This window comes from Hippoglossus hippoglossus, chromosome 7, assembly GCF_009819705.1.
Source record: "Hippoglossus hippoglossus isolate fHipHip1 chromosome 7, fHipHip1.pri, whole genome shotgun sequence".
NCBI lineage: Eukaryota > Metazoa > Chordata > Actinopteri > Pleuronectiformes > Pleuronectidae > Hippoglossus > Hippoglossus hippoglossus.
Window position 1 is genome coordinate 951126 of NC_047157.1, and position 22562 is coordinate 973687.

The 22562-nt window shown below is 40.8% G+C and overlaps 1 protein-coding gene across 3 annotated transcripts in view; it reads right to left on the minus strand.

Moving 5' to 3' along the window:
• The window catches only part of LOC117765135 (paired box protein Pax-7-like), a 58954-nt gene that overhangs the window by 4399 nt on the left and 31993 nt on the right, over positions 1-22562 (minus strand). For all 3 annotated transcript variants that reach the window (XM_034591443.1, XM_034591440.1, XM_034591441.1), the window contains 3 exons: positions 22011-22176; positions 19585-19784; positions 2907-3174 (listed from right to left, as the gene is read on the minus strand). In XM_034591443.1, coding sequence (XP_034447334.1) covers positions 2907-3174; positions 19585-19784; positions 22011-22176 — 634 coding nt within the window. The remainder of the gene's footprint in view (positions 1-2906; positions 3175-19584; positions 19785-22010; positions 22177-22562) is intronic.

Consider the following 22562-nt stretch of genomic DNA (forward strand, 5'->3'; position numbering starts at 1 on the left):
AATGTCTCAAGTAAACTGTTAAATCTGTCTGCAGGAAGGGGGTGGGGTGGGGTGGGGGTACAGCCAAACCACTAACTTTGCATTACAGAGGATCAGTCATAGCATAAGAGAGATTTTGTAATAGAAATGTTTTAGTATATAGCTAGTTATCAAGTTGTTATAATCTGGAATCATGCTTTTAACCATATTACAGTGGTATCGCATTTCCACCCCCTTTAATGCAGTTGGCACATGTTACAATGTCATCTGTTGCGGAGTGAATGGGGGAGCAGATCCACAGGTCTCCCAATTTATAAAATTGTATCTATGTGTCTTGATTGTGTAAAAAAAATTAAAAAGTCAGACTCAGACCTCATCAGAGCTGAAAAAGCCCCCAACCAAAGTGATCCCGACTCATGCAGCAAATAGCACCAGCAGAAGAATTGTGCCTCCTGAGTTTCTGTGGACTTTATACTAGGGGGCCAGGCGGGGAAACTCTGCCCACACATACTTCTCCTCCGGAGAAACTACAGACGATCTCTGGGGTTCAGTGCATGTATGAAAGCAGTGATTGATTCCACCCTTAGTATAATAGATCCCCTGCCGCTCTGATTCCCTTGGAGTTATGCCTGTCCATTGTAGTTCTGTCTCTCTCTTTGTTTGTCATGTGAGGGATGTGAATTGATCATTACTGATTTCAATATGCATGTGTGTATGTGTGTGTCCTTTGATAGAACATTACCTCAGACTTTGAAGTTCAGGTGCATGAGTGTTGTCTCTTTCACTTGAGTAGTGTGTATGTTTGTGTAGTCACCATGTCAGCAGCACTTTGGGGGTTCACTTACTTGCCCAACTTTGACGACATATGGACTGCAGCACTGAACCACAGACCTTCTGGTTAACCTGCTCTACCTCTTGAGTCTGGTCCACTGCATTATGTTTCCACTTAGTATGATATTATTTTATAAAAGAAAACCGGGGTCAAGCACCCAGTACTGAAGAGCCAACACCATTTCTTCTCTAAGCTCCAAAACAGTGGATATGCCAAAGTGCAAGGAGATGCTACCAGCCAACCCCTGTCTGCGATTTGTTCAATTGTCATAATACTACCATTGGCTAGTGAAATAGAACTTAATCATTGCCCACAATTAATGGCTGACATTAGCCCAATTACACAACCACCAGCAGGGCTACCAGTTATTGTTGCTCAATGTACCCTTAGTTTACTCTCCCTTGGCATTCTCAGGGCTCAAACCAGCTCTGGCATGGATAAACTCCTATGTAGCGTTGCTTTTGAGGCTTCTGGCACCTGCTGTGCTGTGGTTTGCTCCCTTCGAGTGCGAGTGTGCTATCATTTGCTTGAGTGCACCAGCCTTTTATGACACATCTCAAACACTGGCTTGAGTCAAACCTTTAAATAATGTTAGTGATATTTAAATAAATATGATAGCTATTGTATATTTGTTGGCTAAAATAGGAGAAAAAAAGAGCAGAGGTAGAATCTTGTGGCCTCATGGTAACTCTTCATAAGGGTTCCATTGGATTCCATGTTATTTTTTTTGCTGGGTTGGATTCAATGACAGCTTGACCTTTGTGAAAAAGGCTGCAAGAACCTTGAAGAGCACCAACAATGTGAAACCCACCAATACAGTAACATAAAAAAATGGTACATCTGAAAGAATGGACACCCATTAAAGCAATGTCAGCCATGTGAGTTATGAACAGATCTACAGTAGAGATATTGGTGTAATCAAAAAAGCCAAAATCATGGCGTTAATCAGGAGTGTCAGTTACCAAGTTCAAGCCTCAACATTTTACTTAAATATGAGGGAGGAGGATCATTCCCTTGATGGCAACAACAATACACATTTTAGATAGGGAGGACATGTGGTTTGAAAGAGTAGTGAGGGAGGCCACTTATGTCAAAGTAGAGACATTATTCCCCAGTAGAGGTGGAGGTCTAAAACATCACTTGTCGCTCACCCACAATGTTTCACCCCTTCCCAGGAGATTTAACAAGCATTCACACTTGGCCTAAAGTGACTCCAACAAGTCTAAAGACTGTAAGGAGCAATAATGAACCATGTAACATTGATGACTTTAAAAACGACCCCACAGAAGTTAAATGCATAGGTCTTCCCACCAGGCAGTAATAACTGAAGAGACCTCTTGGATGAGAGTATTTTTAAAAGTATACAACAAAGTCCAGTTGCCCTCGACTCATCTTCTATTGGATAGCGTATTTGGAGTTGTGCTTCTTAAATATGAGTTGGTCACTGTGTACTAATAAATCAGTGGTGCTGTCCATGGTGCTGAAATTCCAAACCTTATCATAATCCACATCTCCATAAATTTCTGATCTTCTTCGTAAATGTTGTTGCTTACACACTATTTTTTACAGGTAACCCCACTGCAGCACTGTGTCTTGGGATGTGGTGTCCCACCATGCTAAAGTGATATTTTACACTGCCGTTGACTCCGTATAGTAGGCTATAAGTTGTTTATGCATTACCAAACTATGAGGAGGATAGGGAGTGATGGTCATCCCTCCTTCCCTCTATTTGTTTGATTGTTCCTGTGAAAAATACACCAGGAAGCGTCCACGGACTAAACCCTTTTTTTATTTTCATTTACAGCACAGTTTATGTGTGTGTGATTGTTTATTTGACTGTGCTGTCTGTACTCTGACACTAGCTGTGCTGTTTTCTCTCAGTGGTGTGTGTCATTCTGTACTGTAGACTATGCTTGACTGCTAGCAGCAATACTTTGTCTAACTCTGAATAAATGTGGAATTATTGTTTATTGGAATAATTTACTGAGTGGAATAACTGTGCTTAATTAATTGTTTATCAATTAATGACAGAGAGCTTTAAAAAAGGGCAAGTTTCATAACAAAATGTTGCTTAACCTCGAATAGCAGCACTCACTCTGGCCATACTGACTGTACTGGTAGCCGGCAGCTGCCACAGCTGAGTCCATGCTGTAGCTGGTGGTGCTGTATGTGGGAGGGCAGTAGGACTGGGATGAGGGAAGGCTGTCCACCGTCTTAATAGAGGCCTCGGCTGAACGCTGGCTGCAGCTGCCTGAGATGACGTTGGATGGAGAGGAGTCCAAGGCGCTATGTAGCGGTGAAATGGAGAAGTCGTGTTGTGGCTGTGAGGAGACTCCACTTGGGTTACTCAGAATGCTCATCACCTGCAAAGACACAGAAAAGGCTTTCAGCAAGAGTTTTTACCGGGCTTTTACACAGCAACAAACAATGGTCAGATTATTTTGAAAACTATAAACAACATGTTAACAATGGTCGCAAGATATTCCATAATCATTCTTAGAAGATGAACCCTTTTAAATGTAGTGAACTGTGGGCTTTAATGATAATATCTGACAACTCTGCAGTCACAGGATACAGCCACGTGTAGTCAGACAATCTGTCAGATTCAACAAAAACTAACAGCTTGGACAAACTTATTTGGAAGAAAAACTGAAATTATATTATAAATACCTCTCAAATAAAACTGTCTTTAATTATCAACATCTGGTGTTAACATAATAATGGCAAAACTACTAACTAAGACAGCTTTCTTCCACCTGCTTAATATTAAGAAAATTAGGAATTAATTAAAAAGAATATGAATTCTTTACTATCAGGATGTCCCAGTAAGTCTGTGAAAAGCCTCCAGTTGGTACAAAATGCTGCAGCAAGAGTGCTGACAGGAACTAGAAGGAGAGATCATATTACTCCTGTCTTAGCTTCTCTGCTTTGGCTCCCTGTAAAATTCAGAATAGAATTCAAGATCCTGCTCCTGACATGTAAAACCCTTAACAATCAAACTCCCACATATGTCAAAGAGCTCATAACACTGTATTGTCCCAACATATCACTTCTCTCTTTAAACACAGGCTCTCTTGTGGTTCCTAGAGTCTGTAAGAGTAGAATGGGAGGTAGAGCCTTCAGCTACCAGGCTCCTCTCCTGTGGAACCAGCTCCCACTCAGGGTTCAGGAGGCAGACACCATCTCTACATTTAAGGTTAGATTTAAAACCTTCCTTTTTGATAAAGCCTATAGTGGGTTCTGGATCAGGTGAGTCCTGAACCATCCCTTAGTTATGCTGTTATAGGTCTAGACTGCTGGGGTAATTGTATATGGTGTGTATTTATATAGCACTTTTCTAGTCTTGATGCATAACGCGCTTTACTGGTCCAGTATCTTACCCAAGCACACGCGGTTCGAAGACTGGGATCGAACCGCCAACTTTCTGGTTCGAGGGCGACAGCTCTTACCCTTGAGCCACAGCTCAGAACATGCACTGAGCAACTATTGCTTGTATTATTATTATATTAACTGTCGCTGCTATCACTAAAATCTTAGAGCATGTGTTGGTTAATGCCATGGAGCTAATCTCCTCCGATTTACTACCTTCTTTTTTAGAGAGGTGTTATATAGAGTACAATGAGGCTGCTGTACAATTTAAGATTATCAATACATGATTTAACGTTAATGTGTTTACTGTAGAGTTGTAGGTTTTTTTTACGACACAAAGGTAACCTTGCTGATTGTTGCCGATTTCGTAGCCACCTGTTAAGTGTCTTCTGTTGAGTTAGTGTCAGCAGTATAACTGAGTTAATCAAGCAATTCGATTTTTTAAAATAAATTATTTAGTTTTAGAAATTCAGTTGTAGATAATACAACTTTTTTCAACCTTGTTTTGTTTGTAATGGGAATGCTGGACAATGGTATGTTGCCTGGTTGATCTGGTAATGGTGGTTTTGCTTTAGAGTAAAAAGAGGTAAGGGTTGTTGGGGGAGGAGTGGCAGAGAGACACAGGTAGAGAAGTGAGGAGGGGGTAGATCCCCTACAGGATCCCAAAGGGCGTCAAAGCTAGACTTTGGGTGAGAAGGTGAGGGGTTTCCAGCAGCCTGACACCTCTATTGAGGTTAACATGGAGGTGGTCTGTCACTGCATAGCAGCACATTGTGGTGCTTGTAAGTGGAAATTATTCAAATCTTCATATTTAGCATAAGCTCACACACATCAATTAAAGGCGCCTGGATTAGGGGGTGAAATATTTGGGCGACCATAATAAAGAAAGCACCAGGGTTCCTGCCACTGTTGGAGAATAGCTAAAATCTTCAGAGCTGAGGTCTGTGCCCTGAAACTGTTTGCTTCTGTGCTTGGCTACTATAAACAGTGGCCTTACTTACTATATGTATGTATGTTTGTATTGATATTATAGTTGATAATGTTTTCCCCTTTGTTTAACAGTAACACGATTACCTAAATTCAGTCATAATCTGTTGAAAATGTGAATTGAGTGCTGGTCTAGTGAGACGGTTTTTAGATTCTCTGTACAAGATGATTTTTTAGTCCCTTGTTAAAGGTTGAGTTAAACAATACTATCCTTATTCACTCTCCTTCAGAGTGAAATGATACATCATTACTGGGCCTTTCCAATGAAAGTGACATGACATTTTACTACGGACTATAAGCTTTTCAATACCAGGCATCTATGCTACAAAAGACTTGTTCTTGGTGCAAGGCTGGCATCACAGCAAAACAAAATAATACACAACTCTGGAGGCTGGTGTTCACTTGCGCAGTCTGGTGAAGAGTTTACGTATGAGCCTACCTTAAACATAATGTGTTTTTTTAACTGAGATCTGGTCCATCTCTCTGCCTCTACCTTACAGAAGTCCTGAGAGCCGAGGTATCAGCAGACAGAACACACAAACACCACATGTAGAGGAGCTGCTATAAGCAGCAGCAGCAGAGTCAAGTTCCCTGGTTTGCACAGCTTTGCAGTGTGCTACAGTGACATCAAATGTATTATGATGATGATGATGATTATTATTATTATTATTATTATTATTATTTTCTTTGTCAGACTACTTTGCTGCTACTCTAACATAAATCTAGTATATATATATACATGTTTTTATGAAGATACAAGAAGACATTATTTATTGTTGTAGTGTGTTCATTTACAGTAAATGGCCGGTTTGGTAACATATAAAAGGTAAGTAGTCAGGAGAAGGTGAGGAAGTTTTTTGTAACTTGGGTAATATTTCTGTGGTTTTGGTTTTCATTATTTTAGATATTATTCAGTACTCCCCCACTTCATACCTGAAACTGAAGGAATATGATGGACAGATGCTAATAACACCTGCCATACTGCTGATATGTGATTTGAAGACGTTTTAATTCAGTCTGTTGTCTTATTTGAACAGCACCCCTGATATTACCTCCAATACACACCTCATCACACTGTTCATGGCCATATGGAGCGCCATTTATATAGACGTTCATTAATAGCTCACAGTGTGGAAGTTGTAATATTGCGCTGGCCAGGTTTGTCAAGAAAGTGGTCAGCCACAAACAGGTGAAAGCCTCTGGAGGGTCAGAGGGTAGAGAAGGTTGTCTACTAGCCAGAAGGTCAGGTTTGTGCAAGATAGTGAACCCCATATTGCCCCTGACAGCTGTGCCGCCATGTATGAATGGTGTATGATACAAAAATGTTTTGCATATAGCAGCGCTTTATGAAGGTGTGCGTGAATCGGTCAATGTGGCTCTAAAGCACTTTGAGTGGTTGATTAAATTGGGAAAGTGCTATATAAACATAAACATAGAAATAAATATGTGGGTTAAACTGTGGATTTGTTAGAAAGCACATTGTAAATTACTACTGGTATCAGTGTAACTCCCAGACCTTAGTAAATAAACTGGTGAGTAAAATACTTTGGGGATATAACCATGACTCTATATAATGATGGATGACATGACAGCTGCCAAAAAGTGAGGCCAAATAATCTTGAGCGCCCCATGGTGGCTGGCTGCAATATACAGTAGGTCATAAACCCAGCCTCCTCTGTGTTAGTGGACTGAACATGAACTACTAAAAAGTCAAAGTACAGTAATTTATGTTTCTCAATAATGGTTTCTGTCATTTCAAATAGTTCTTATCACACTGATGTTTGTTCAAGAGTAATTTTTTCTGATAAGTTTTGTTTTGATTGCTTATTAATCAGTTAACAGTTGAGATTAAGTCTGACTCCACATAACCTTGCAAGATAGCGGCTTCAGTATATTTTGATTTAATTTTTGTACAATGGGAGCAAGATGCGGCCTCCATCTTTATTTACAGTCTGTGGATGTAACAAATCATTCTCAAATCTTAAAACAACTGCACTGAAGAGCATATGAATTCAGCTGTGGTGCAGAGCTGAACGAGTACCAATCCCAAATGTACCAGACCATACACTATAACAGCTAGACAGTGATATTGAGACATTCAAAAAATACATACAAAAACAAAAGGACACAAACATATACACAGAGAGAAAGAGAGAGAGAGATTGAGAGAGAGATAGTAGGTGGATAAGGCAATAAGAGCCCATCTCAAACAGTGTGAGGAGTCTTAAACAAATGAAGAGATGGGACAGGAGCAGAGGTGTGTATTATATCTGTACCACACAGCACCATCCCCTACTTTCAGTGGTCACCAACCCGTCGATTGCGATTGTCTTTGAGACTACCCCTGTAGATCCCAAAATTAATAGAAAAACATAAATGTTCAGTTTTGCGAGTAACAGGTGCTGCCTTGACCAATGACATAAGAAACAAGTGTCGGTAAGTTAACTGTCGCAAACGTCAATATACGGCACTCACCAGTGACAGGTAGCTAACAATTAGCTGGCATGGCTGAGATCTTTGAGACTTCCCTGAAGCTCCCACAATTAATAGAAAAAAATGTATGTTCTGTTTTGCAACGCTACCTCTGCCTATCTCTCTCCCCACCTCTCTCCCTCCCTCTTTCTCCTTGTCTCTCGATTCAGCTGCTGAGAGTATCAGTTGCTGCCTTGACCAATGCGATAAGAGATAAGTGCCGGTAAGTTAACTGTCATTAACGTCAATATGCGGTACTCACCGATGATAGGTAGCTAACAGTTAGCTAGCATGGCTGAGGCTCCATGAAAGAAGATGAAAACATACAATTTCCATTCAGAATAGGATGAGGAATTTCTTTTCACCTTGGTGAAAGACAAGTGTGTATGCATGTTGTGCCACCAAACACAAGCACTGTATAAAAGAGGAAATCTGGAGAGGCACCACAACAGCAACCACCAGAAATTTAAAGACCGCTACCCAGCGAAGAGCAAAATCCGTAAAAGGAAAGTTCACGAGATGACGGAGTTGAAGGCTCAGCAAACGCTTTTCACAAAACCTGCAAGTTCAAGGAAGCAATGGCCATTAGAGGCAGAGACTGTATTCAAGACTTAAAAAACAAAGACGACATCCAAACCACACTCCGATGTATACCGCTTGGCCCTGCCACAGTGACAAGGAGGGTCGAGTCACTATCAGAGGACGTGGATCAACAAGGACTTGACACTCACTACAGTTTGATGAATCTCTAGATGTAATGGACACAGCTCAGCTTGTTGTATTTCTCAGAAGGACTTTCCAGGATTCTACAACAAAGGAGGACTTCCTCACTCTTTTGCACTTAAAGGAGAGAACGAGAGGTGAGGATATTTACAATGAGTTTAAAAACATGCTCGCCCCATTCATAAACTGGTGGCAATTACTACTGATGGGGCACCGGCAATGCACAGTGTGCGCACTGGTTTTATAGCACTGTGCCGTGCTGACCCTTATTTTCCCGACTTCATAAATTATCACTGTGTGATTCATCAGCAGAGGGCAGGTTGTGGACTTTTCTCATGTAACGACACTGGTGGTCAAACTGATAAACTTGATTCAAGCAAAACCGCTTCAAGAGGTGCGCTTGTTCAAGGTGTGATTGGATTAGCTCGATGCAGCTTACTGAGACCCGCTCCTCCATGCGGATGTAATGTGGTTGGCCAAAGGGCTGCAGCGATTTGTTGACTTGCTGCCTGAGATAAAGATTTTCTGGCTAGAAAGAACGAGGAGCACCAGGAACTGTCAAATGATGCGTGGCTACTGGACCTGGGGTTTCTGACAGACCTAACAACAAAACTGAACGCACTCAACAACGAGCTCCAAGAAAAAGGGTGACACCTACCCCATATGATAAGTGCAGTGAATGCGTTCAAAGCCAAGCTCTGTGTTTGAACCACACATTTAAAGAATGGGAGAATGACACACTTTCCCAACCTGGAGAAAATGTCTCAGGCCATTGAAGACAAGGATGCTTTTCACCCTGAGCAGTACTGTGCTCACCTGGACAAAGTGGCAACAGAGTTCAATTGGCTTTTGGTGAGCTAGATGTCATGGAAGATATTGCTGCATTTGTCTCAAATCCATTTCTGCCCATTGAAATAGAACAAGTAGCAGTCAAATTCCAGCAAGTATTTGCTTTGCCATGTGGAGTTGACATGGAGATGGTTGTTTTGCAAAATGGCATAGAGCTGAAAGCCAGATCAAGGGACAGTGACTTTTGGGCACTTGTCAGCATAGAGAAGTTTCCTCTCACTCTGCTGACTAAGAGTGAGTGGCTACTTTGGATCCACTTACCTCTGTGAAGTGGTGTTTCCACAAATGAAAATAATCAAATCAAAGTACAGGAGCCGGCTTACTGACAGACACCTCACAGACTGCCTCAGATTGGCTGTCTATAGCTATGAGCCAAACTACAAAGCACTCATAGCCATCACATTGACCTGAGTGAGTAACATGACTGCAACAGTTTTGCCTTCTGATGTCATTGTGGCATTGTGAAAAGTGAGGCTGCATAAGATGGGACATACAACTGCACTTCGCTTCATTAAACTGACTGAGAATGTTGTTGTTTGTTGTAATTTGTTGTGCATATTACAGTTCTACTTTCTAAAATAGTAATTTTAAAAGTAGTAACTTGCATGAAACTTCAGAGGATAAACATTTACAGTTAACAATGGCACCTGGTATGATCTGCTCACTGCAAGTGTGTTGATTTTATTTTCTTTGTTGTCTACTATGAACTAAATAATGTCCTTATACAAAATAGGCCACAGGCCTTTTGTTGGTGTTGGAATGAAATTAAATAATGAAACTTAGAATTTAAGGTGTGTTGTAAAATTCTTAAAGCAAGACCGGCCTGTTTAATATGCTAGTTACATTGTTTTCTTGGTTGCATCAATTTGAAAGTTGGACCAAAGCATTACATGTAATTCAAATACAATTAGCCAAAATAAAAGGCTGCAAGGAGTAAATTCAATCTGGCCATCTTCTTCTCTCAGTGCTTCAATAGGTAGATCTTACCTTTCAACTAGGCCAAGGTCGGGGATCTTGAGCTTAAAAAGGTTGGTTACAACTGCCCTACATCCACATATCTTTTCCTCTGCATATCTTTCAAAAGCTAAACCCCACATCATCTCACATATATATTTATTGGTGCTTAGTTTCAATCTGAGTTTTGAGCAGTTGTGAGCTGAGATTATTAAGATATAATAGGGCACGGAAATATCTTTGTTCATAAAGTCGACTCACATTCAGCTCTAAAACACATGCACACCCCAGCAGACAGGTCTCTCCACAGTTGCTACATCTAGAGGACAATAAAGCTCTGCACAGTATTGTATTGAACTATGGTTGACTTCTATTTCAGACTGCTAAAGCCCACAATTTACCAAGCTATGAAGCCACAGTTAATGACCCCACTCCTGATAGTCTCCTCTGTAAATGTTACATATAGGAATATTAGCAATGGATTTAGATTATATAAGATATAAGCATATATAATATTTTTCCAGGAAGATTATTGTCAGTTATATATTTCTTATGTTTATTTCATGTGTTTGTTTCATCTGTAATCTGCTGTGATGTTTTTATTGAGTGGCTGATGCTCTGCTTCAGCTGATGAGGATCCAAATAAAATCATAAATCTGAACTGAAACTGGGCTTTCAATATGATTATCAACACAGACTGAACATGTGTTTAGTTGACCCGTCACACTGAACGGGAGAGAGAGAGAGAGAGAGAGAGAGAGAGAGAGAGAGAGAGAGAGGAAAATGATGAATGCACGCGCTGCTCTGAAGAAAGATTTAACTAATTGATAAAAGTATCGATCATTATGTGAAAATCAGTATTGATATTGTGGCGTCATTTTAAACAAATCAACTTTTAAACTGTAGAGACGTCAGTTGAGAGAGAGAGACACAAACACACACACACACACACACACACACAGAGAGCAGCAGAGTCAGTGTATATGTTTGTGTGTGTGTGTTACTTTCTACTTTCTCTTCTTCCAATAATGATTAATTGACAGAAAAAACAGTCAATGATCTAATAAGAAATCCATTAAGGGAACTCTTTATAAAGCAACAGCCTATCCACCCATCTCCTGGAGACATCAAGAAATTACAGATGCCATTACATTCATGCTAGCCAAAGACATATGTCTAATCAACACTGTTTAAGCAATTAGTAAACACTTTAAACAAGCGTTACATGTTGCCATCGCATCACCATTTCAGCAGAGTTGCACTGCTTGCACTATTTGAGGAATATTGTGAGAAAGTTGCAAAAGATGTTTGTACAGCTGAATATTTTGCACAGACCTTTTGTCAAGCCACGCTATGGAGCCCTCTATAAGCCTCCCGCTACATTATATTGACGGGATTTCACTATGAAGACAAGATGTCTCCGAACTGCCTTTTCCCCAAAGACCACACGGGGCAAAACATTGCAGATGGCCTGAGGCAAGCGATGGCTGCATGGGATTTAAAGGGGAGAACCTCAAACGTAAGGCTAGTGGCTAAAGTTAATAGGTGGATGAGGCTGCAGTGCTTTGGGCAAAGACTCCACTTGGCCATAGTCACCTATGGGGAAAGTTTCCTTCCTCCTGATTGTGTGTGACATTAATAACAAATAATGTAATTAAGATATTTCATGTCAGCTACTCTATGATATCTCTCTCTCCCACACAAACACACACACACTAACACACACACAACCAAATGATAATAAAATCTTAATAATTCCTTTTCCACAGCCAAAATATATTTTGATGAAGATTATGATGATGATCATCATGATAATAAATGGTTATATATATCTTTTTTTTTATCATCTTAGAGATTGCAATGAAAGATCCCAGGATCTCGGCAGGCCATGATTGGCAGGGTCCTCAAGCAGCAAAAGGCCATTTCCCATTTCCTCTCCAATGACCGAAAAACCTCACCCCCATGTGGCAGGACAGAGATGTACTGGAGGCCATCAATAAGTCAATTAGCCCTCTGGTTGAATTGACGAATTCACTTTCACCAACTCTCCACCTCTTCAACAACTCCATATTGGCAGTGCAGGAGGATGACACAGATCTCACCAGAAGCATCAAAAAGAAGATAGTGGACTATCTCAATGAGAAATATAATGACGTCCCAAAACAAGAGCTAGTCGACATGGCCTCTATTTTTCCTCTCCAAGGAGAGGGCCTCTCTTGAGACAGCAGTGATTGCTGCTGAAGACACTGAGGATGCTGCTGCTGGTGGTGCACGAAAGAAGAAGAAGAAGGCTCTGGGCAGCTTCTTCAAGGTCAGTGAAGCCACAGCTCAAGGACCAGCTCTGCAACCGGACCAGGCCATAGCTAGAGTCCTACCTCAAAGGAGGGATATTGGACACTGGAGTGGTGGAAGGTATCCCAGAAGCTCTACCACGGCTCTGCCCACGGCTAAACTGGCTAAGAAATATCTTTGCTTCCCAGCCACAGGTGCCTCTTCAGAGAGGGTTTTCAGTACAGGTGGAAATATTGTCACCTTCCTGCACTCATCTCTGAAGCTAGACCATGTAGACAGACATGGTTTTTCTGGATAAAACCTTTAAGAGGTTTCAGGAGGCAGATTGCGGGGAGCCAGGGTGAGGGAGAATCTGACTGGGTGGCTTTTGTTTTAAAAAAAAAGGTTTGGGCAGGTTCATGTTTCAAAGTGTTTGGCCACAAGAGTGCACTACCTCAAAAGTAGTTTAACATGTTTAAGTTTAACATTGATATACTGATTATGCTACTGTATGTCAGTAGTTTGCACTTCAGTAGGTTGTAGCAGTGAGTGCACTTCAACATAGTTGGTGGTATGTATTTATATTTATTATTTTTATACATTATTTGTTTTTATTTGTATATAATTCACTTTATTTATTTTCTTGTATTTCTTGTAAGTCAGTTCAATTATACTTAAAGTTCAAAGACATTGTGTTAAAATGAAACACCAGTTTTAAAGTTCAATAAACGCATATGTTCACAAATCAATGAGTAATCGTTTTTTAATAATCGAGATTTCAATATGAATCAAAATAATTGTGATTATGATTTTTGCCATAATCGAGCAGCACTAGTCACATTCAGAGTCTGCATTCTAGCCTCAGACCACATGTTATCGAGCATACATGATTATTGAGACCGGACTGTTGCATGAGACGTTCGTAACAGAGCAGTGTGCAGAATTTTGATGTTGACTTTCACTATGCATGTGTATTATATTTGCATTTTGAGCCAATGTTTCTTGGTTATTATCAACCTAACAGTGTCAGATTGAGTTTGTGTTGTGGGTGGATACAGTGACTTTGATTAAGGCTGATGTTGCTGGTGTCAGACAGGATTCACTTTCTTCCATGAAATCTTAAATCAGACACTAATTGGAAAGCCCTTTGAGTATGTCAGCTTTGAATGCAGAATATCTAATGCAATCCGAGGTAATTCTGTGATCAGCTTATGCTGTTTTATTATGAGCAGATATGTTTTTGGTCAGAGGCTGCAATCCTGAAAAAGACAACTCCTCCATCAGTGATTCAAAGACATGTAGAAGGAAGATTTGAACATTCAGAGCTGTAACACCAAACAAATGCATTCAAAAATTAATTAAACTTATCTGAAGAAATGACAGAGCGGTGTTACTACCACAGCAAAATATGGAAAATTTGACTATTATCTGTGACAGTTTTGGTGGTTAGTAGATTCTGAATTGATGTATGTGACAAAATAATCACAATTCAAGGTCTAGTTACTCACATGTTATGTGGCTTTCACACATATCAAACATGTGGTGCTTTCCTTCACCTGATGGTGAAGTGAGGTTTGTCCATGACAACTGAACAACGCAACAACTTTAACTACTGGTGACACCATGCGATGTGGTCAAAGCTCCTTTTTCAATTAAATTGAATTAATTTTTATTTGTATTGCACCAAATCACAATATACATTATCTCAAAGCACTTTACCTAGAAGGTCAAGACCTTTAAAAATTAGGATGGAGGGCATTAAAATTTGCTTCTAATCTAAATGCAACATGTCCTCGATCTATCATTCATTAAATCATTCCATTTTTCTTGTTTTGGTTTTTGTTTTTGTTTATCACAGATAATTTCCATATGTCATCATGGTTGATGTTAACAACTTTCTGTTTGCCACCCAGGAGTGACAGTGACCATAGCTGCAACATTCATGGCTACTAGTCACAGCAGGCTGACTAAATAACTGAACTGAACCGTAAGTGGATCAGAGACGTAAGCAGCAACTCAAGCCATTTTCAGACATGAACTCCAGAGGATGTCCCAAGCATTGGGTCTGGACTCTGCTCTTCAAACATAATATTCAACACTGGAGATTCTCTGCTCACATTCACAACCACACAGAAATCTAGAGAGCATTCAGGTTAGAGTTGGTGCAGCAGGCAGAAAGGCAAGATGTAATGTATTAATTACACAGTTCTTTCTACACCGGCGGCAGCTCTTATAACCAAAAGCTCTTGACATCTTTGCCGGTATTTTCTACACGTATGGCACCGAGGGCGGCAGTGGCTGAGGGGTAGAGCGGTCAACCAGAAGGTCGGCGGTGCGTTCCCAGTCTTCCCCATCTGCATGCCGAAGTGTTCTTGGGCAAGATACTGAACCCAAAATTGCCCCTCATAGAAAAAGTGCTGCTAATAGATGCACTGTATGATTGTGTTTGAATTGGTGAATAGCAATAAACTTTCATGTAAAGCACTTTGAGTGGTCATCAAGACTAGAAAAGCACTATATAAATACAGACCATTTACCATTTTTCATCCTCAGATATTTGTTTTCTTTTTGTTTTTTTCATGTTTGATTCTGTCGCGTGTTAGAAACATCATCAATACGCCCACTCTCTCGTGATGAATCCTGTGGAGGTTGCCGTTTTGTCACATTGCTCCTTCGGACATTCTGCATAGTTTGTACTTGGAGGCTGGCCGGAGAAACTACAGACACTCATGACGGTCTCACTCTGATGACCCCTCTGGAGAATGTCTGCATGTTCTCCGTTCAGTGCATGTCTGAAAGCAGCTTCAGATATGTCCAGCCAGGCTAGCTGCAGCCTGGTTACAGGTAAAACCAGAAGAAACGCATGTTCAACACTAAGCCAGACACTACCTGAAACACGGCGTCTCTGTAGTCATGAAGTCAAGTGTTTGTAAAAACGGATCTTATGAAACAGAAGATGTAAGTTTCACGTTGTACTGCAGCCAGTCAACGCCTACAATCAAACTACAGGAAATAGAGGGGCTTTACACTTCTCTACCCACTCACTCAGTCAGTCAGTCAGACAACACCCTGTGCTCTGTTTGGAGGAGAGCACACTGAGAAATATATCCTACAAACATTCCATCAGTAGGAAATGATTTAAATTCCTCTGCTTTTCTGGCAGATTTCCTGAGTAGGACTTGTCGTTTATTTATTTATTTGCTAAAGCTCTTTGCTTTGCTTCTTGCCAAAATTGCCAGGCATTTTCTAATTAACATCTCCCCCCTGCCACCACTCTATTCCTCATTATGGGAATGATGTAAATATACCCTCCTCATCCTTTTGGATTTGTTGACATGGAAGTGTGCCAGTTGACAGTGCGCCCAGTCAAAGGGCTTAGTACTTAGTGCAAATTCTAATAGCAGCTGAGACTAATAGGCACCACTCTCATTGACATTCAGGTGCACGCAGCCGTGTCAACACCCTGTGAACTGGGGGCTGCATGAGAACGGGCACTAGAAAGGGGGAGCTTGTATATTTTGTTATGGGAGGGGGTGGGGGGTAGGTCCCTCTGTGCTCAGCCTTCTTGAATATAATTCAACACATTTCCTCACTGTTTTTTTTTAAAGAGGTTATTGTTAATGTTAACAGAAGTGTATAAAGAGTAGTGGTGCAGGGTAGGGTGGGGGGTGCGGGGGATGGGGGGGGGGTGTGGAGGGTGGGGGGTAGTGGAAGAGGCCTCCCACATCCCCCCACCCCACCTCCTTATCTCAGGCCGACAGTTGTCAGGAATCACGAGCAGAGGCCTGAGTTAGCGAGGCAGGCAGGCAGGCCTGGGGATATGGATCAAAGAGACAGAGCTGGAGAACCAAAGCAGCTCTGATCCCCCAACACTGAAACCCACTCTATTCTATCCTTACTCGCCCGCCTCTCTCTCTCTATCTCTCACCCTGACATCAAATAGTGAGCCAGAGAGCTCCACCATTCCAAAGCAGGCTAAATCTTCCTCTCACAACAAACCAGAGAGGAAATGAGAGTGCAAGAGGAGAAATGTTTTCTGCTTTTAGTTGTGTGATGTGTTGAGGTCACTGTGGGAAGTAATAGTTTCATTTTCAGTGGCAGGTCACTGAGTTGTCTGACCTGACGAAAAGGGATTAGTGGTCCAGCATCACTGTCTGTCTGAGTGGAGAAAATAACTCCTCACCACTAAGAGAGCTCAAAAGCAGAATAGATATGTGGGAATTTGTCAAAAACGTGTGGTTGAAAATAAAAAGCTTTATTTTGCAGGCTTTCTTTGGGGGAGGGGGCTTGTAAAACCTCTGATGGTGAAGCTGTGAAAAAGGGTTTCTATTTACACATGCACTGCCATCACAGGGACAGCTTTTCATTCTGTCATTTTGTCTTTCTGTCAATAAGACTTGGAATTGGCTGCACACTCCATCTCCACATGAAAGTCAGCCACTAATTCTTTCCCATTCAATTTGAGAGGAGGAGGTGCAGAAATGGCTTGTATGAATTACATTTCAAATGCAATATAGCTGTTTCAAATTGAATTATTGCCTGTCAGACATACAGCATGTGGTCTTCCTGCAATTTTGAAGTGGGAACTTAGGAAATACACCCACATTGTTATCTCATGTAAATGCCTGGGAACATGATGAAAGGGTCAATGGCAGTGAACTCATAATGAAAAAAGCTTCAACTATGACTTGGAGGGATTAAGAATAGACCGAAAGGACAATAAACACAGAATGCTACATACTCACTGCATGTCATCGATGAATACAATTTCAGTCAGATAAAGTCAATGGAGCTATTTCGATTCAAAAGTGATGAGATTTGTATCCATTTTTTTCCATCATCTCATGTACTGGTGCTCCTTTCTGACACCCAACAGTAAAATCAGGTTTTTGTCCTATTATTCCAGTGCAGTATTTTTTGCATATTTCACCAGTGGCAAGATGTAAGGACACATTTGATTTAGGAATGCATACTTTAGCCTTAACTATCCAATAGGATGTGAACACCTACATGTAACATAGAGTGACAGCAGTTCTAGCCATTCATTGATGTGCTGTTAGAATGGGTGACACAAGTAGAGTGAGATATATGGGGATGCTGTGGGAGACATCTTCAGACTTGGGGGTGACAATTGCTCATGTTACTCTGTTGGCATTGGTATATTGTTTCACCTTCTGGTCTCCTTGATGCATCAAGTCTACATTAAAACTTCTGCGTAAGACATCAGCTGCTGCCTGAGTTCTCCTTTCACCAGCTTCCAGAAAACTTCCATAACAGTGTCGACACAAACACAGTGACACAAAATTGCTGCTGCTGCAAAAATTACTCTTAATCTTTACAAGGCAGCTATTGGTTGGTTGTGGTTACGAATAGATCATGGTTAAGTTTGTGACAAGTCAAGTCAAGTCAAGATGTCACTTTCTCTATTATGCATCACTCACAGACTGCCAGCAATGTCGTCTGGGGTAATTTGGGGTTCAGTAACTTGCCCAAGAACACAGAAAATGGGGGAGACTGGGATCAGCAGACCTTCTGGTTAGTGAATGACCTGCTCTACCTACTGAGCCACAGCCATCTATGTTCAGTGGCAGGGGTTTGCAGTCTAATGTGAAGTGGTCAGGATGACAGACAGCACCTCCAATCAGAGGCCATGGTTCTTTGCCGGAAAATGGTAATTGCTCCCTCTGGGTTGGGGGTGAGTTGCTGCCGCAAGTAAAAGAGTTTAAGTTCTTTCACTCCCTCACAATGGAGGGGAAGATTGAGCAAAGGATGTTGAGGCAGGTCATTGCTGCGTCAGCAGTAGTGCAGGTGTTGTAGTTGTTCTCTGTGAAAGTAACAAAAATGTTTAAAAAAAAATCCTCGATCCACCCCCTTACCTGGATCCACACCAAAATTGTATGTGTTCCTCTTTGACCCATACCACTTTTTACACTTCTCATAAGAACATGGAAAGAGATAACTTGCTGTTTTGGTTTGCTGCTGCATTGTATGGCTGTAACTATTTGCAGTGGTATTTGCCACATGCTGCACTCAGTCCTCATAGTTTTGGTTGCAGTTGTGCACATACCTGTAATGGGCATGCAATACAGTTCTCTCTCTCACTCAAGAACTTGCCTTTCACTCTTTAGTCTGTGTTCTCTTGGAATCTGTTGCGTGTAAGACCATATATTGAATTAATTCTGTGGGAAATGCTGCAGAGAATGTAAAATAAAATAGAATTCTTTCATGACCCACACCAAATTTCATGGTAATTTGTCCAGTAGTTATTGCATAATCCTGCAAACTAACGGACAAGTATTCATAAAGATGCTTGATTTAAATGATAATTCTGGTTTCCACTTGTTACTTCACTAAGTATCAGTCTCTGACATCATGGACACGAACACTAAAGCTGATAGAATGTTAAAGGTTTTGAATCTTCCAGGTCACAGATTCCACTGTAATGTGGATCAGCATTGGTAAGTGACTTAGAAAATGTAATCGATTACATTGTGCATCCTGTTAATGGAAGAAGTAATCACCAAACCACACTAATTAGTTAACAGTACAAGTAATAATCTTTTCTATTACTTTCGATTATTCACCCCACCTTTGCCACAGGTGACTACCAACAAATGTTATTTAATCTACAGTGTATGTGTTGGAACCTCACCATAATTAGAAATAGCACTGGCGCAATTCAGTAACCACAAACAACAAATCTTTACACACCATGATTCTCCTTCAATCTCAACTTAGCTAACAACCTTACACACACACTATAACAATGAAAACAGCCAGAGAATATTTGGGCCATACCCTTGACAAGATGCAACTTGTAACAAGGTTGCCAGAAGGTCAATACATCTGCTATTAGTGGCTAGCTACCTCTAGGCACCTCCAGCCCTCTTGACAGTGAACATATTCTAAGCCAGTTTCTACACAAAACACAAACACAGAAGAAAATGATATGGACAGTCCTTTCTAACTCCTAGCAAGGAAGCTAACAAGCAAATCTACCAGAGTGTCCCAATAACAGAGCATGACTGAGATTACAGAAATAAATTACAGCCCACGAGTGATCAGGATAATGTACAGGTCGATTCAGGAGTTAATGTTAACAAGAGCTCAAATCCTCATGCTCTAATGTTGAGTCCATTAGGTCTTACCTGTGGGGCGAGTCCATTGCTGACAGGGTTGACGTGGCTGCTTGGTGCTGCGGAGGTCATAAAAGTGTCAGAGTAGGTGGAGAAGCTGTGGCGGTTTGAGGCCAGACCGTAGGCGGAGCTGCTGTCAGTGCTAGACAGACTACTCTGGTGCATGGTGGATGGAGGTAACGGCTGGGGACGGTGAACTGTACCACCACCATCTAAAGAGCAAAACACAACAGTGCATACATAGCTTAGTACTTAAAGATTCTGTATACCATCTAAAAACTCCCTGTGCTCCAGTCAGTGTTTTTAACACAGATCTCTTTCTTTAATTGCTCAAGCCGTTGTCTGTGTGCTCAACTGAACCAAACAAATTGTTGATTTATCAGTAAACAGCATAGTTTCGTTAGCACCAACTTCTTCAAAATGTATTTGATTTCAACAATTGTAAAGTTATATTTGGCAGTGCGACTCTGTTCTGGGACCTCCCTGCTCTTCCATATGCATACTTGGAAAAACTGAGGTTGGAAGAGCACACCTTCCTACCCTTCCATGAGCCTTCATGGGAAGTGATGCAGAGAGCAGCAGCTTAAAGACCCTGGCACAGAACAGAGCAGCATCAATTTCAATATATAACAGTGATTAGGTCAGATTCAGAATGAAAAGTAGGTGCTGAAGGTCAGTAGCTTAAATAGACCGCAATATAAGTTTTGCCAATTGAAAGCAAAGGACGGGATAATCTGAGTCATCAGGCATACAGATCCGCTGCTGTCAGCTGACGGACTGAATTGTGGCTGAGATCGACTTCGTCACCTGCCTGATATAATGCTATGTTCAATTTTTCAGGTGAGTAGAAGGGCAGGAGATATGGTTTTGACACTGACATTGCACCACAATGATGAAAACAAGGATATATGTGGACAAAAGAAGAATGTACCAATGGAGTGTAGAACTATAACTAAATGATTTGTTTGTGTTAATAGGGTGTTTTTACAACTTATGTCTTTGGTTCGGTTTGAAAGAAATCTGGTGCCTTTTCCTGGTATGTGTCGTTTGGTCCAGTTGGCCGGACAGAAATTACTGAGACTATGTACGAGTGTACGAGTATGTGGGTCCACTAGCTATACGATTTTATGGCAATAAAGCTGAATTAAATCAATAGCTGATTGGTAACTGTTCATGTTGGAAACAAGAGATCTGCACATTATATTTGCTTCACCGTGTGAATGAGGGAGATTTTCTGATTAAATCAACAGGCAAAACCACTTTAAACTGTGGTCTGCTGTGTTTGCATCCTACTCAGTATAGGTTGGCAGTCCATTTAAAAGTGTGTGATGCAGTGATCTGTCAGTTGCCATTGTTTAGCTGTCCATACACAATGTATTTTAGCCTCTCATCTGCTTTGCATCAGACACGACCTATACATCAGTGGTGGCATTGACTAAACAGGGACTACATGCTGAGAAGTTGAGAAGTCCCAACTGATTTTGAGGATGCACTGGAGGCACTTTATATAAAAAGGCATTAAGCTCTTGCCTACTATAGATCCTGGATTCACTTCCATACAGTAAGGTGCTGAGAACACAGTCCTGATTAATTTCCAAAGTTGGTGTCTTCTGTCAGTGCTTTACTTTCCCACAACCTTTTTGTCAGTCTAGCCATGATGGTGTTTGACCTCCGAAGCTGCCTGTCAAGTTTGACATTGAGCGAGAGGATCTTGATTGTTGATTAGGGAACCCAGTTGAGTGAATTTGGCCACAACATTGAGAAAGACATTTTTGTTGGAGGGGACAGTTGGTCCTCTTCAGGCTTGTAGCGAGCCAACACTTCTTGAAATTGTAAGCAAAGTGAACACAGCGTATCTGCACTGCAATATCAGTGTGAGTCACAAGGGCTGCATTCTCTGTGAATAGCAAGTACCTGATGAGCACTATACTATTTTTGCTACATATACAGTATGCAAGAGAAAATTATTATTATAAATTGTGTCAACGTGAGAAATCACCAATTACCTCTGTTTCAGAAGTGTACAAAATATTTAGCAAGCAGCCTCTATTTTTTAACCTGTGTACTCTGCTATCATTTATCATTTGCAACACTACTGTTCATTATGAATAAAGCATTTTGTTGTTTACAAAATCCAACATCATGGAACATCTTCTCTATGATCGTAAATTTCAGGAATCTGAACCAACCATTTCCATGAGTTTAATAATGTAATGAGTATTAAACAGTCCAGAACCAGAACCTTCTTTATTTACAATATGTAGCCTGTAAAAAATATAGTCCACCAAGATACAAATCAACAGTGCATAGCTTCCAGCCCATATTTTTCACTAGTTCACGAGTCCCACACACTTTACACACTATAACAAGGAGCAACACCTTTTCAACATTTTTATTTGTCACTCATATAACCAGTGTCAAAGTGTTATGTGCTCTACCTTGAGACAGAGTGTTGGTTTGGTAGCTAGACTCTGGAAGCTGGTAAGTCTGAAGTGTTGGCATCCCTGTAGGAGGAAATCCACCTGGCAACAGATGGTTGAATGCTGCTAGCTGATTGGCTCCTGCTTGTTTTCGCCATCTGGCTCTTCGATTGCTGAACCAGACCTAAAAAGAAAACGAAAGCATGAGTCACTCATCTTAGTCATTTTAATAATTATAAATGAGCTGACAGTGTCACATAGTTTGTCATTGTCTCAGTGAAAACTCTCCTCTGCAGGGACAGATTTGTATTGTAATTGTGAAATGAATATGTATACAGCGTAATAATAATAATACATTTTTTTATACAGCACCTTTCATACATAAAATGCTGCTCAAAGTGCTTGACAATAAAATCAATAAAATCAAAGACACAAAATAAGAGATCAGTAAGAACATGTTAGCAATAAAAGCAAAAGACCTGCACATATGGAATATGTAACAGAGTGGATAGACAGTCTCGATATGAAAGATAACAGCAGTAGCTGATAGCGCAACATGGTTTTACAGAT